The sequence below is a fragment of the Lactuca virosa genome, chromosome 6 (genome assembly GCF_052849685.1).
Source record: "Lactuca virosa cultivar CGN04683 chromosome 6, Lactuca_virosa_CGN04683_v6, whole genome shotgun sequence".
Classification (NCBI taxonomy): Eukaryota; Viridiplantae; Streptophyta; class Magnoliopsida; order Asterales; family Asteraceae; genus Lactuca; species Lactuca virosa.
This window is the reverse complement of record NC_136431.1, coordinates 7,359,248-7,375,409: the sequence shown is the minus strand read 5'-3', so window position 1 is coordinate 7,375,409 and position 16,162 is coordinate 7,359,248. Positions and strand designations below refer to the sequence as shown.

General features: G+C 36.2%; 1 protein-coding gene across 2 annotated transcripts; it reads left to right on the top strand.

Annotated features, from left to right (window-relative positions):
• The first annotated feature begins 13,610 nt into the window (after window positions 1-13,610).
• Window positions 13,611-15,956, top strand: LOC145119941 (flavin-containing monooxygenase FMO GS-OX-like 4). Of its 2 annotated transcripts, XM_079055709.1 has the most exons (7): window positions 13,629-14,318; window positions 14,458-14,528; window positions 14,608-14,760; window positions 14,839-14,921; window positions 15,012-15,147; window positions 15,228-15,401; window positions 15,611-15,956. In XM_079055709.1, exons 1-7 carry the CDS (start codon window positions 13,781-13,783, stop codon window positions 15,809-15,811), a joined length of 1,356 nt encoding a protein of 451 aa, XP_078911835.1. In that variant the 5' UTR covers window positions 13,629-13,780; the 3' UTR covers window positions 15,812-15,956. The 2 variants fall into 2 exon arrangements, 1 of the variants encoding a protein (XP_078911835.1); XR_013714055.1 differs by lacking the exons at window positions 15,228-15,401; window positions 15,611-15,956 and having other exon boundaries at window positions 13,611-14,318; window positions 14,624-14,760; window positions 15,012-15,067.
• The last annotated feature ends 206 nt before the right edge of the window (window positions 15,957-16,162 follow it).

Genomic DNA, 16,162 nt, shown 5'->3' with positions numbered 1-16,162 from the left:
TTTGATCACTTAATTAATTCCAAATTAATTCTTGATCAATACTAATTAAATAACCTTATTAATATATTAGAACTTATAATATATTAACCAACCTTAAGTGTTATTTCTCTCATTATAGTCTATCCAAATGCATGATGCCATGCAACCCAAATGGACCATGCCAGGTCGGGTCAAGTCTTACAAATTATAGTTATGGACTTAGACAAATCCAACAGTCTCCCACTTGGATAAGTCTAAAACTATTATTGCGTATGACTTCAGGAACCGATCAGCAATCGTAGCTCTCAAAAGCTTCTGTCGAACTCTGACCTTGTCGATGAACTCTGACCTTTGTCAATGACTTGTCCATTAGATAAGGGATCATATATTCCTCCATTCTAGATATCATATGGACTGAGACATGGATTATCAATCATTCTCTATGTCCATTTGTTGTTTCCCGATTTCCGATTCATGATGACTGACTGATTGAACAAATCAAATCAGTCCTGGCTTGGCCAAGCACTCACATGTATCATCTTTAAATCATCGAGGGGCCCACAGATATCGCTTTTATCCCGAAGGTAAAAGGAATGGATAAACTTCGACTCATATGGCTTGTTCTACTACTTGTTGAATCATACACAAAGACACGTTTTATAACATCGAGTTACCAAATGCGTTTTCGTGCAATCAATGTATAACCAACTCATAGTAACAACTCATATCTCTAGGTTTGAAGAATATAAGATATTATCGTCTCATGATCACTTGTGATAAAATCCATGAAGTGATTCAAATGAGCGCGGGTTGAATCCAATACTCAGAACTTATGAGCACTCATGAGTGTTGTAGCACCACTTTGTCCACCAACTTGGACCTCTACAAACCAACCCATGACAGTCTTGATTCATATCTACTTCCAACATATGACCGACTGTGGATGGTTTGAATAACTTAATCATTCAGGGAGAGCGACTTAGTTATTCTGGAAGTCAAAACATGCAAAGTGAAACACAAGAATAAATGAATCAAATATGGTATCAAACCCTATGAATATAAATAAACACTTTTATTTATCACCATACCGATTACTCATTATTCATTGTTTCGGTTTTATCAACTTTATACTTGAATTTAAAACAATAGTTGTCCCATGCTCCAAGCATGTACACTATGTTTTCTAAACACTAGTCATGCCATACACCAAGTATGCATACTATGTTTGTCTATGATCTTTACTTTGTAAAATAGATCAATTGAACATCACTCTAATGATCCTCTTTTCACAGTCCCAAATCCTTACTGCAAATGCAAGAATTCCAAATTCATGCCATTTACTGAAATCTGTTAGATTCTAAACTTATATGCATTGATCCTCTTAATGATTATGCACGAAGTCAGAAAGACTTGACAACAATCATTACAGAGCATTCCAAAGGAAATCAGCTCCTTGGAAACATCCTTCTTTCATTAAGTTTCCTAATCTTACACAGATTGAATAATTTCTAACTTTCAAACATTTCCATATTCCATTTTGACTATCACTTCTGAACAAGAGTTGCCTCCTTACAGATTATGTCAATATGGTCCTTCCAGAATTAACATTATACTTCCAACTGTCCTTGAGCAACCAATCTTTGGTAAACCTTAGATTGTCCTCGACAATTGCTTAATCATTTTAGTCATATCCAATTCTAGACCTTTTCCCTTCATAATGCCCCAGGCATTTTGAAAATTTTAGAAAGGATGAATATAGCACATGTAATCGATCCTATATCCGAAGCATATGGGACACGATTCATGATGTCTCACATAAAGACTAAACCAGTCTTTTGCTATAATATTTCCATTTCAATTTGCCAAGTTCTCAAAATTCAGATTATGAAAAGGGATGCCGTAATCATAATCGAATTTTAGAACGCAAATAATGGACCCATATATAGAATTTCCTTATGTTGAGCCATTCCAACATGAAATTCATATATATATCCTTGATTAAATACGATTAAAATCTCAATCTAAGCTTTTAGAATTGAAATGAAGTATAATTTCCTCTCCCTTAATTATAGCAAAACAACTTTTTCAACCCCTGCAACCTCACGAATTGAAACTTTTGTTTTCTATAATTAACATTGCTAACTTGCAACCTTTGTCATAATTATCATGCTCCCACTAACATGATGATTATTAGCATAACACTTATGCTCCCACTAGCTTTGACATGTACTCAGAAATCAGCTGACTTTCTTACCAAAGTTCAGATTTCTGATACTAGATTGTTTTGATAAAACTTTATCAAAATCATACACCTCTCTTAGATAGCTCACATGTGTGTCTAAACAATTTTAGAACTATGAAAAGGGATGTCGTAATCATAGTCTCAATTGTTTAGACCTTTGTCACTTCTCACAAGTCCATGTTAGTGTGCCGGTAAACCACACACGCTCCACTAACGACTTTGAGAATGCAAATATCACAATTGCTATCTAGCTAAAATCTACTTAGTGAAAGTGTTTCCTCACCATCATTTTCATGAATCGGAGAGAAACCTTATGACACTTAGATTTAATAGTGTATGTGTTCTTATCCATGTGAATTTGTCAAAACCATAATCACAAGACAAGGTTAGTGACAAATCCAAACTCATATTGATTAAACTTGTGCAATCTTAAATTCTTGCCATTTGGCAGCTCAGGTGCCTGCCATTGCTTCCAAGTAGTTGTGCAACCAATTGAGAACTCTCAGAACTCCTATGCAAAGCCAACTTGAATAGGCACAAAAATTTCAACACGATAGGTTATAAACCTCAAGTCGTGTGCTAGTGAAGGACTTTAGGTTTTATTCTTGATTAAGTCTTGAAACTTTCAAGAGCTTTAAGACTCCCACTGTCCTCTTGACATATAAGACTCCCTTGTCAAATATTCAAGAGATAGTGTGGATTCTTTATCAAGACTAACACTTTACACAATTGGCCTAAGTTGGTCTCTGTTTTATCCAAAACATCACAACTTACCAATTTCAAATGTACAAGAGTAGATAACCTTTTACTCTTACATTTGACTAGTGTTAACAAACCCTCTTTAAGATATGTCACTCAAGTTACAATCTTGGAGTATGACTCTAAGAATTGTTTTGGAACGAAGTATGACTCATCTTCCTGATCTAACCATTTCAACAATTCATGACTCCTCTTCTTAGTCATAAGAATGCACTAAGATGACCTTTAGAGGACTAATTGTGATATGATTTCTAAATCATTAAGATGATCACAAACATGATACTAAAGTACTCTCCCATCTTTTTAGATTTAAGAAACTTTTATCTTTCTGCCTAATTTGATTCTTCCCATTCGTTTCGCCATACATTGAGACTTTTCCAATGTTTCAGAATTATACTTAAACTTGTAAGTATAACCATATTTACTAAACTTTAGTAAATCAAATAGTCTTAACGAGCTTTGTGGTGGACATGACCAGTGCACAAGAATGTGTACTCGATCGCTTTAGTCCTTCACTTGACTCACACATCCATGTGAACAAGTAATTAGTCTTGATTTTCCAATGCTTGAAAGTTCTCATTCATCATACTATTCAACTTGCGTGATTCCAAGTTTCGGTCCAATTGAAACTTGGGCGATGAGGAACTTTCCTGATTTGGTAAATTTAGACACTACCACAAATGAAAGAATCAAATCCATTTTCCAATATTGCTGTCAGTGGAATCATATAAGCAACAATTTTCCACAAATGCCATTGTAAGGATACTTCAAATAAATAAAATTAAACAATTTTCTTTTATTTTAAAACTTTGCGGAAAAACTTATCCTTACAATCCACATGGAAAATTGTTGTTATCTATTCCTTAGCAATATAAATATCATAACTCTTAAGTAATAGCCCAAAATTCTGATCACCGAACCATGCGATTGAAATTCATCTTCGCGATCAGAATCAACATGTACTTAATAGAGTTAGACAATGGACTTTACCTGAAGTAGAGCCAAACTTATTGACTTTAACATCCTTAGGTAAATTTGGCAGCTTCGTAACCAATGCCCTTTCCTTTGGCAATAGTTACCTATGGACCCTTGATAATGGGACTATCTCAGAGTTCGCCTCTCTCTTTACCATTGGGTCAACCGAGTTGACTATGGCCGATCCCTTTCCATTGGGAAGAGAGAGCTTTACTGGATATCCAATGTCATCATTGTCAATGTCCATAGCGTTTTAGGAAGTTGATCTTAGCAAATAGACAAGATCATTAAGGGTCTTGTCTTAGTCTGTTTCATAGGATTCCCAAAAGAACTCACTATGTGACTTAGAAAGTAGTTGAGCCACCAACTTTCTCAAGACTTTGACACCCAACTCTCCCGGCTTGTCAAAATGTGACTACATCTCCAAGATGTGATCACACCTAGACCTTGCCTTGCCAATAGGGCTTGAGTGACCTTAAACTTTTTAGGAACTTGTGGGTTAGGGAGAATAATTGGAGGAGGTGAAAGAAGTATGATATCCATGGGACATCATCTTCATTTAGGAAAGCTTGTTTCAAGAGATTTGGGAAGATCATAAATGTCTAGACCAAACATCTTTTTGGGAGATATTCAAGATAGTTGATTTAAAGTCCTTAATATGACACTCAATATGAAATATTAAGGCTAGGACCCAACAAACTATTTTATAACTTATAAGAGGGATGTCGTAATCCAAGCTATAAAATATTTGAAGGTAGGTGAATGACGATTCACCAATTTCCACCATGAAAAACGAAATACTTTATTAGGTTTTAATTGGATTTGAAAGTCCTAGATCTTTGAGATTCATTGAACTGTTCAAAGGCATGTTTCAATCTCGAGTGTGCCCTTCAGGTTTTGTGACTGGGATGCTGAGGATCACAAAACAAGGTGTGAATAACCATGCAAATATACTTGGTACCCTTAATATTTACCCCTTAATCAGTGTGCCGGTTAACCACACACGCTCCACCGATACTATGATAAATATTAAGTTACCCTTTGCCTACCTTGTTAAGTCCAGATTAGTGTGCCGGTTAACCACACACGCTCCACTAACGACTTAAGCAAAGTGCAAAGTGTAATTTCATGGGTTAGCACCAAATTCACATTTTCCTAAGTAACTAAGATTGGGTATTAATAAGAGTTTAGTTACTTAGTATTTATCATTAATACTTTTAATGAAAGGAGAATTATAGTCCTTGTCCTACCCGTTCGGCTAACGACCCTCCACCAGTCAAGGAAGCGGTGGGTGAGAGTGGACACCCATTAAACTGCCATTTTATAGGCAGTAACCTTATACCCCCCTTATAGACCGGCTTCGTGAATGAGGCCTACTAACGGTAAGACTGACTTTACTCTTATACATATATATAAATATTATTAACTTATAATATTATAAAGTATAAGGGTTGAATTTTAACTTTTAAAATTCTAAGGGCTAACTTGGAATTAAAGTATTCATAAGTGAAAACTTTTCAAATTCCAAAACTTGAGGGCAAGTTTTGAAACTATTCAAAACTAATTAATTCCATAACTTATGAGTTTAAAGTAGTTTTAATTAAAAAAAAACTCTTCAAGTTCCATAACTTGAGGACAAGTTATGGAAGACTTTAAACTAATTAATAAAAAAAATAACTTTTTTTATTGTAACTTATGGAACTAATTAAGGTTATACTTTTTTTTTAATTTAATGAAGAGACTCTTGAACCTCCATAACTTGAGGACAAGTTATGGAGTCATGAAACCATTTAATTAGAACTAGACTCTTCATTTTGTAACCTTTGCCAACTTTTATGAGTTTTATGATTCTTAAATGTGACTTTTCATATAACTTGAGGACAAGTTACAAAAACACACTTTGGAATCAACTCTTAGATTAAAATGGATTGAAAACAACTATTTCACACAACTTTTCTATTAATCTAAGAACCTCATAAGAACAAGATAATTCAAATCATCAATCTTCAAGAAATTAGCATGAACATACAAACTAATACAAATCTTGAAATTATGACAATTATCTTAGAAATTGGATTAGCATGAACATTACCACATCAAAAACAAGTTTATAAGTCCAAAAACATCTTAGGGTAATGTTCCTAGTCCAATTCCAGCCAAAACAATCGAATATATGCATCCAACTCGATTTTTCAGCTACTTTTGCAAGTATAACAAGAAAACAAGCCTAGTCTCTGATACCACTGTTGGGTTATGAGCATTCTAACACTCCTAAGTGTACATGCAACCCTAAATACCTTGGATCTATGTTTTCTCTATTATACATACAATTATGAACATCCAAGGTATTATCCTAATCTAGCATACAAAATAATAAATATAACAAGATAGAATACATACCTCTTTGATGTAGAATGTATTCATGAAGCTTGAGTAGCTAGTGCCCCAAGTGTGACACCTCAAATGGTTCACACAACACCAAATACACTTGGAATGACTTGAGAGAAACTTGAACACTCCTTGAAATCGTCTAGCCCTCACACTCACACATTAGTGCACGATTTCTTGAGCCATGGGATTCTTTTATATGGTGGCTATTAGGGTTACACCATGTAACTCATAACTTTACCCATTTCTTATGCTCCATGGATTTTAACCTCCATGGAGTATCCATGGGTCACCCCATGGACTTAGTCCAACATAAGGAATCTTGGATCACAAGCCCACATATATAAGAATGAATGATTTACACAATCAACCCATATATTTAATTAGTCTCCTTTTGATCACTTAATTAATTCCAAATTAATTCTTGATCAATACTAATTAAATAACCTTATTAATATATTAGAACTTATAATATATTAACCAACCTTAAGTGTTATTTCTCTTATTATAGTCTATCCAAATGCATGATGCCATGCAACCCAAATGGACCATGCCAGGTCGGGTCAAGTCTTACCAATTATAGTTATGGACTTAGACATTAATCCAACAGTATTCCCCCCCCCCTAAAACTTGAAGAAAACCTGAAAATGTAGGGGTATGAACTCACCTTGAGTGATTTCGTGGGATGGATGTTGAAGAAAAGAAGTTTCCAAGTCAAGAACACTTGGAAGTTGCTTGAAGATTTGAAGATCCTAAGAACAAATATGTCGATATTTGTGTAAGAATTTCATGATTTGAGTGAAGGTGTGTAGAATATTTAAGTGTAGGATGAAGATACTTACAAATATTGAAGGAGAATGCTCAAGAACAGCCTTGAAATCTCGAGTTTAGAGAGAGAAAGTGAGAGAGAAATGGGTTTGTTTTTGATGAGAAGTGAAGTCTTAGAGGTGAAAGTAAGATTTTGTATAGATTTGGTGTAAGAAACTTGATTAATGTAACTTGTTGGAGAAGGGTGTGAAAGTAAAAATAGTTAACTAGCTAGAGGTGAATAGTGACTGGAGGTTGTCATAGAGTGGGTATGGGAGATGGCTTGTTGTCATAGCTTTATGGGAAAAGTCAAAAGTACCTTCTTGTACTTGCACTTTATCCTAACCAATATCATGGATTATATCTTAGAAATTTCCAAGATATGGATAAATCATGATGTTAGAGGATTGAAAATGATAAAATATGGATTTAGGTGAAAATCCCACGTTAAAATCATGAAAAACGAGCCTAAAACATGAAGGTACTCGAAAACCGGGAAGAAGGAAGCGAATCTGCGAGGCTTAGTAGTTCGATGCAAGGTTCGGTCCAAGAAGCTTGAGAACCGAAGGTAGGTGGAACCGAAGTGGGAGGAACCGAAAGTGATCTTCGGACCGAAGGGTGATTCAGGGCCGAAGGTTGATCCGGACCGAAAGTGAGTTCGGTTCTTAAGAGTGGGTTCGGTCCTAGGCAGGTTCGATCCTTAAGGTAGGTTTCGGTTCTTATAGGGTAGTTTCGGTTCTTAAGGGGGGCTTCGGTTCTAAGAGTGGTTTTGGCCCTACATGGCTGTTTTTCGAGAATTCTTCCCGTTCCGAGTAGTTTTTGACTATATTAAGGGTCGGGATCCCCCGAGTGATTATAAAAAGTTAAAAGAGATTTTGAGAGAGATTTGGGAGAGAGAGAGATAGAGTGAGAGAGATTTAGAGAGACTTTGTTTGTGACATTTGTGAGTGTTTAGCCTCGAAATTCAAGGTTCGTAAGCCCCGTTTAGCCTTGTTATGAGTGTTACACGCCCCCGAAAGGTATGTAATAGTGTTTTATCGAGTCGTTTCATCACTTACCCTGATTAGGGCTTAGATTTCCTGGACACATGAAACCTCTAAGCGATATGTTGTATTAAGATGGTGCGTTGTACAATATAAAACATATTGTGAATCCTAATATACAAGGGTTAGTTGAGTTGACCGGTTTGACTTGTTGACTTTATTTGACTTTGATTTGACCAGAAATTGACGGTTGTCACATATTCTTCATACTATATAGACTTTCCATCCCATAGATCCTGATCTCTTCTAACATTATAATGATGAGTTTTTTTCTTGCATCAACAATGATTCCATTCCAGCTCTCTGATATGCCATTTTCCATACAATAACATGCCCTACATTAAGTTGCATTAAGTTGACATAAGTGTAAATCATGAACATCTAAGGCAATGTATTGGTTAGGATATTACTTATACAATTGGAAAAATGCCCTCTTCCATAAGTCCCTACAAGAAACACCATTTTTGTTAGTGCAATAACATCAAAATAGTGAAGATATAAAAAGTAATACTAGATTAAGAGTTACCTTGTGTTGGTCTAACATGGAAGTGGTATCATTGTGCCTTCCATCAACTAAATCAAGATCATCCATCAAGTTATCAAGAAACTATTTCCAGATGCTTTTGTTCTCTATATTCACAATTGAACAATCAGATGGATATATCTGGTTATTTTCATCTATTCCCATTGCAGAAAGCAACTCACATTTGCATACCCCTTTAAGAAAGCACTCATCCAAACTGTTAACCCTCCTACAAGCAACTTTACATCCATATATTAAGAGCTTTGAAATAGATGTAGAACTTACTGAAATGGGTTGTACCATCAGGCAAAACATCGAGATCCATATTCACTGTTGACCCATGGTTTGATCTCATGATTTCCTCGCCATAAATCCACAACATAGAGTTATGTTTCTTTAATGACCCTTCTAATTTATCAAGTGCATGCTTCCTAGCCCTCCTATACTGGCACAAGCTCACTTTGGTGTTCAACTTCTTTGTGATCTTACCCTTCGGTTCCCTTATGAATATATTCCTACTAGTTAACAATTCTCTTTTGAAATGATTGTCCAACCATTTGTAAGTGATAATGGTCGAATATTGAACTGTCTATAATAATGATGTGTGCAATTTAAAGACTTGATTTGGAATGCCTCTTCCTTCTCACTAGTCCAAGATGCAGGAATCCTAAAGGGACATTGTTCCACACCATCCTTAACATATTTACCACATCTCACTAACAACCTAGTATGCTTATTTTTTTAAAAGCACAAAGGATGACCATTTACAAGAGAATAGTTTTGTAACATATGCTTTTGATTATTCTAAACGAACATCCAATATTGGTTTTTGTAAGTAACCATATAGGTGTAATGGGATAATTGATTAGGTTTTGAGGGAGGATTGGGAAAATATGAGGACCAATGGTATAAGTTAGTAAACTAAATTGCAATGTGAGTATAATTGATTTTCGTGTTGGATTAAGGTGTCTAAGGTCTTAACCAAATTGGTATAATCTTATGAATAAAAGCAAAGTCCTTTTTGGGTTGCCCTCATAACCAGAAATAACTACGAATTATATTGAGATAGAGAGAGTAAATGATTTATTAATTTATTATATGATTAAAAATTAATTAGAAATTGATTAGACTTAATTTATAATTAATTGCAGTTAATTAGCAATAAATTTTGGATTAATTAGAGGTACAAGGGTTGAAGTGAAAATGTTCAATAGTTGCGCAAATGAGGGATTCTACAACCCTCCTAAAGTGGCCAGTATTAGGTCTATTCCAGAAGGGTTCTGGAAGCCTCTTTTAGCTGATAGGAATATTTGGTAAATCTAAATATTTTAATATTCAAATTAGGGTTTTGTTGGAAAGAGTGCCCAAGGTCATAAACTATTGGTAATATTCCTAATAATAACATGGTCCTTTTGGGTTGCCCTCAAGACCCAAGTTGAGTAGAATAAATAAAGGAGATATTGGTTTATTAATTATTATGGTTAATAATTAATTAGAAACTAATTGGAAATATATTTTGGGAATTAATTAACAGTTTAATTAATCATAGGGTTAAATATTCAATTAATCAATAGTTAGTTGATCAGGAATATTCCAGAACCCTTATGGAATTAGGGTTGGATGAAAATCACTCCATCCCACATGGGAAAATGAGTGAATTTATTGGTTAGGCTCCTATCCCACATGGGAAGGAGTACAAAACCTAGGAAGGGATCCAATGCTATAAATAGGGTCATAGGGATTTCATTCTTCCCTGCACCTTGGATTGACGTTTCGCCAACCCTTATTCCTCCCCCCCCCCCCCTTAGGGACTATTTCTAACCCTCTTAGGGTTTGTGAAATTGACTATTCTCCTAGTTATTTTTATTCCACTGTTTGGTGTCATTGGGTGTGATACCATTAGAGGGATTTTGGTTTTAGTCCTCTCATCCAAGCAACTTCATGGAGGATCAAGATCTCAAGCATGAAGATCAATGGCTATATAAGATGTATGTTTTTCTTCTTTGTATTTTTGTTTTCTAGGGTAGATGTAATTAGCATGAAACCATAGATCCATAGGTTGCATTTACACTTAGGTATATCGTAGTTTCGATTTTTCCGCTACCTAGTTTAGAGTGTATTTGATGCGGAGAAAACCGAACAAGTTTATGTAACACCCTGTTCCGAACCGTTTCCTAATTCATGGCCGCGACCCGAATATCAGTTAGCATAAGGCTTAGGGCCTTTAGGAAAGAGAAATTTAGACCCCCTTTAGGTGTGGAAAATGTAGATTGGGTGATCCGGGAGTTCGGTTTGTGTTTTGGAGCCCAATGGTATAACGATAAAGTGTCAATTCGGGCATTTTTATGAATTTTGGGTTTAAGTTCAGAAAGTTTTAAGGCAATAGAGATTTGATAAAAGTGTATAGCTTCTCATTACCTTTCTGGGAATATAAAGATCGTCGAAATCGGACTTAGAACGAAGAAGTTATGACCTTCGGAAGTTTGGCGGTATTAGGGCTAAACCTAGTACGTTGGGCGTACATAGGAGTACGCTGGGCGTACATAGGAGTACGTTGGGCGTACTAGGCACATGGATCGCGGATGCCCTCTTGAGTACAATGGGCGTACCAGGAGTACGCAGGACGTACTCCAGTCAGATGCAAACCCTAATTTATGGTCTTGGACCCTATTTAATTGCCTTAACTCAACTCCAAACCCCACTACGTTCAGCCTGCATCCCATTAAACCCTAGATACGAAACCCTAGCCTCCATTGGTGTTATTCTTGAGTTCTTGGGGGTGATTTCATGTGTTTTGGTGCTCATTTAAGAAGAAGGAGCTTTTTCAAGGAGTATATGATTCCTTGAAGCTTGTGGATTCAGACTTTGTGCATCTTGATCTATCTTCTGGAGGTATAAAGCTTCAAAGTTTATGGTTCTTTAGTGTAAATTTGATTATGGGAGTTGTTATGAGCACGTTTGGTCCCAAAATTGTGGTTTTTGTGAGTAGAAGCTACTCCAGGACCTTTGAGCCTCATGTTTGGTCCCTGTTGAGGTTATTAAGTCATAAAAATGTAATCTTGTGGGATTTTACTCCTTCATGCAAGTATTAGTGAGCTTTTATGAAGATTGGGAAGCTTAAATTATGGTTTGGACTCCATTAAGCCATGCAAAGTCATAAAGTCAGGAACTTTAGGACTTAAGACACCCCTTAAGGGTCTGATATGTGTTTGGACGTTCTTGACTTAACCATTAAGAGCTTATTATGGGTTTTGGCCCTCTGATAAGTACGTTGGGTGTACGTAGGAGCACGCTCAGCATAATGTGCGGTTTGTGCATCAGCTTCTTGTACATTATGCTTCGGTGGTGAGTATACGGTGCGTACTCTTCTGGTATGCGGGTCGTACTCCCGAGGAGTCCCCATTTCTTCTGCTTTGACGAGTTGTACCATGCACATAGATGACCCGTACGCAGGGCGTACAAGCTGGTACGCAAGGCGTACGCTTCTTGGGCCCTTTTGATTTTGGACCACCTTTTTGGACTACAGGGTTGTGGACCTTTTTTACTTGGGCTCGTATTGGGCCTGAGGACCCTCTAATTGGGTTTGGGCCATTAGTGGGCCTAGTTTAGGCTTGGGCCATTGTTGGGCCTCATGATTTATGGGTTTGACCTTAAGAATGTAACTAGGGTTGTGCAACAGGTTTGGGTGCGAGAATTGATATCTTCTGTTTGAGGTGAGTCTCCTCACTGTACCCGGGGTCGAAGGCACCAATGTCGGCCCACTGGGATATGTTATGTTATGCATTATAATGTTGTTAAACTTCAATCTCTAACTTGATTTACTTTCAAGATTTTCAAATTTTCACTATTATCTTCATGTTACATCACATCTTTTTGTCGAACACCTACCAGACTATATACATTATAGTTGAAAATAAAAATTATGTAAGAGGAAGATAATAATGAAATTTATAAAAATCTTTGAAGTAAATCAAATTAGGAGTTGAATTTTAAGAACTTTTGACGATTACAATGCATATATGATACAAAACAATATAGTATGGTGAGTTTGGGTACCTAAACTTATATATTTTTTAGGGTATATATACAGTTTGCCCCACACACACACACGCATATATATATATATATATATATATATATATATATATATATATATATATATATATATATTGATAATTTATTGAATTTGAATTAAGTCCACTAAGCATGAATTGATGTTTATTAGAGCATCAGGGACAAAGTCCATATACCAAATTACATTCACAATTCCAAGACTTCGTCAATTGTCACTTTGTTCAACAGTCCCGTATACCAAATAGTCACATCTTACTTTGACGTTTCTTAAACTTTATGATTGATGTAAACACAATTTGAGTATGGCTTCTGGTTTCAATCACTTATTAAACTTGACATTATTTTTTTGCTCAAGTTGAGTTTATTATGTTGATAGATTGAGAATACGCAGGAAAAAACCCAAATTATTAAGGAGAGAGGATTTGATTCCCCAAATCCGTTGGAAATGTAGATGATGATGATGACATTGATGGTCAACACCGCCTCATTTTCATCCATAACGTTTTTAGATCATAATTTTAATCCTCGTTAATATTATTGTGTACAAGATAAAACTCAAAGTGTATACAACAATTTGCATCATACAACTTTTATGAAGTCGTAATTTAAATCCACATTAATATTAGTGTGTACCGGATCAAACTCGCACTATATACAACAATTTACATCATACACTTTTATGAAATCGTAATTTAAATCCTCATTAACATTAACATTAACATTAATTAATTCCGATAACATTATAATATTATATATACTCGATGACACTAACGAATAACCAACCAACTTGGTTTTAGGAAAAATGAACCTGAAGTTGCCCATTTTACAACAAAAGAAAAAAACAAGGCTTGCCTCACTGCAGAGATACTCTGTTATTTTTTCAACAATTGACTGAATTGTCGTCATCGTCGACGACGATTGCTCATCAATTTCTTTACTTACAATCAAATATCCAATCCAAAATTTATGTGAACCCAATAATTTTCTCCCATGCCTCCCATCGCCTCCCGTGACGTCGCCGTCATCGGTGCCGGAGCAGCTGGGCTAGTAGCTGCCCGCCACCTCCGGCGCGAGGGCCACTCCGTCGTCGTGTTTGAGAGAGAATCCCAAGTCGGAGGCACCTGGATATACACCAACAAAACCGAACCCGATCCGATCGGCGTCGACTCAAATCGTCCTGTAGTCCATTCAAGTCTCTACGCGTCTCTCCGGACTAACTTACCCCGAGAAGCAATGAGCTTGAGGGAGTACCCGTTTGTAGCAAAGAAAACGGGTCACAGAGATCCGAGGAGGTTCCCGGGTCACAGAGAAGTGTTGGAGTATTTAAAGGATTACGCCACCGAGTTTGCAATCGGCGAGTTAGTTCGATTTGACACAGAGGTGAGTCGGGTTTCGCAAGGGGAAAATGGGAAGTGGGAAGTGAGATCAATAAAGCGAAAAGAAGAAGAACTTCATCTCGATGAAGCTTTTGATGCTGTCGTTGTTTGTACAGGACATTATACAGATCCCCGAATCGCACAGATTCCAGGTATCCATTCTTCTTCTCTCGATTCAATACCCTTTTCGTTAGTTCAAAGTTCATGATCATCACACTGAAACTATATACCCCCAAATTCTCAATAAAATTGAAATCGCAAGAATCTTAAATGACATCTGGTTCTTCATAGGCGCCGATCGGTGGCCGGGGAAACAGATTCATAGCCACAATTACCGTACACCCGAGCCCTTCCAAGATCAGGTATCATCGTTATTGTATCTTCTAGGGTTTTCAAGCACCGATTTTGAGCAAATTGATCGTTGAGCAATGGGTTTGACAGGTTGTGGTGATAATAGGGAGCTCTGCAAGTGCTGTTGATATTTCTAGAGAGATTGCAACTGTTGCTAAGGAAGTCCATATTGCATCTTGGTCGACCTCTAATGAAGAAGATCAATCTCTACCTGGATACACCAACATTTGGCTACGTCCTATGGTATTGATCAATGGAAAAACTCTGATTTCTTTATTCTGCATTAAGTTAAAAAGAAACATCCTTATAATGTTAATGTAGGTAGAGAGTGCTAATGAAGATGGCAGTATCTCATTTCCCCATGGGTTCAAGATCTTTGCTGACATTATTCTACATTGCACAGGGTAAAAGAAAGATTCTTGTATCTTTGATCTTTTTCTTTCTGAATTAAATAAAAAATAAACACTCATATATATAGTTTACCTGATCTTCAGGTACAAGTATAGTTTCCCATTTCTTGATACCAAAGGTATCGTGACAGTTGATGACAATCGGGTGGGCCCACTTTATAAGCACGTCTTCCCTCCATCATTAGCCCCTTGGCTTTCTTTCGTTGGATTGCCATGGAAGGTTAATATCGTCATTTCAACATATCCATCATCTTCCGATCTCTTAACAACTAAAAACTTTCTTGTTAATCGAATTTACAGATCGCTCCTTTCCCCCAATTTGAATTCCAAAGCGAATGGATTGCTGGCATATTATCAGGTAGAATTTCTCTGCCTTCACCAGATGAAATGATGAAAGATGTTGAAGCATTTTATGCATCATTGCAAGCATCTGGTGTGCCAAAAAGATATACGCATAATATGACTGGCTATCAGGTACGTAATTTTGACTTTTTGAGTCAAACTTAAAGATTTTGCTCCTATGCTATTTTTGCTGTATACTATAGAATGTGGGTATTGACTATTGAGTCAACTTATCAAGTATCAATCGAAATTGGTGAAGTTGACTTTTTAAAAGTCAAACTGTACCATTTGATAACAATTGGTGAAGTTGACTTTTATGGGTGTTATTTCTTTTTTGATAGTTCGAGTATAATGACTGGATTGCCACTCAATGTGGGTCCCCAAAAACGGAAGAATGGAGAAAGAAAATGTATTCTGCAGCTTCTTTGGGTAGAAAAGAAAGACCCGAGACTTATCGTGATGAATGGGAAGATGATGATTTGGTTTCGCAAGCTTATCAAGATTTTACGAAGCAAAGCTCTTGTAAAGGGGAGTGTTATTAACAAGGAAGGTCAAATATGTAATTTTATGTTGTTCTCTTTGAAAGGTGTTATTTGCTAAACCCATTTTTTTGCTTGGAACATGGCTACAAAATAATGAATTTGTTTAGGTAATTATATCAATAAAAGATGAAATTTATGATTAAAATGTTTATGTTTTATTAAATGGTTGCAAAACAAATACATTTGTTTAGTTTTTCCCTGAAATTGTTCTTATGAAATTTATGAGTAAATTACACGAATGGTCCTTTAACTTTACAGTTTTTCCCTGAAATTGTCCTTATGAAATTTTTTTCCTGAGATGGTTCCTACGGAGCAAACCTTACACACAAATGGTCCTTACCGTTAATGTCC

Bases quoted from the DNA above. Each gene is read 5' to 3' on its own strand.
- LOC145119941 (XM_079055709.1), top strand. From the start codon at position 13,781: ATGCCTCCCATCGCCTCCCGTGACGTCGCCGTCATCGGTGCCGGAGCA. The intron at 14,529-14,607 runs GTATCATCGTTA...TGGGTTTGACAG, and splicing joins CCGAGCCCTTCCAAGATCAG to GTTGTGGTGATAATAGGGAG. The intron at 14,761-14,838 runs GTATTGATCAAT...ATGTTAATGTAG, and splicing joins ACATTTGGCTACGTCCTATG to GTAGAGAGTGCTAATGAAGA.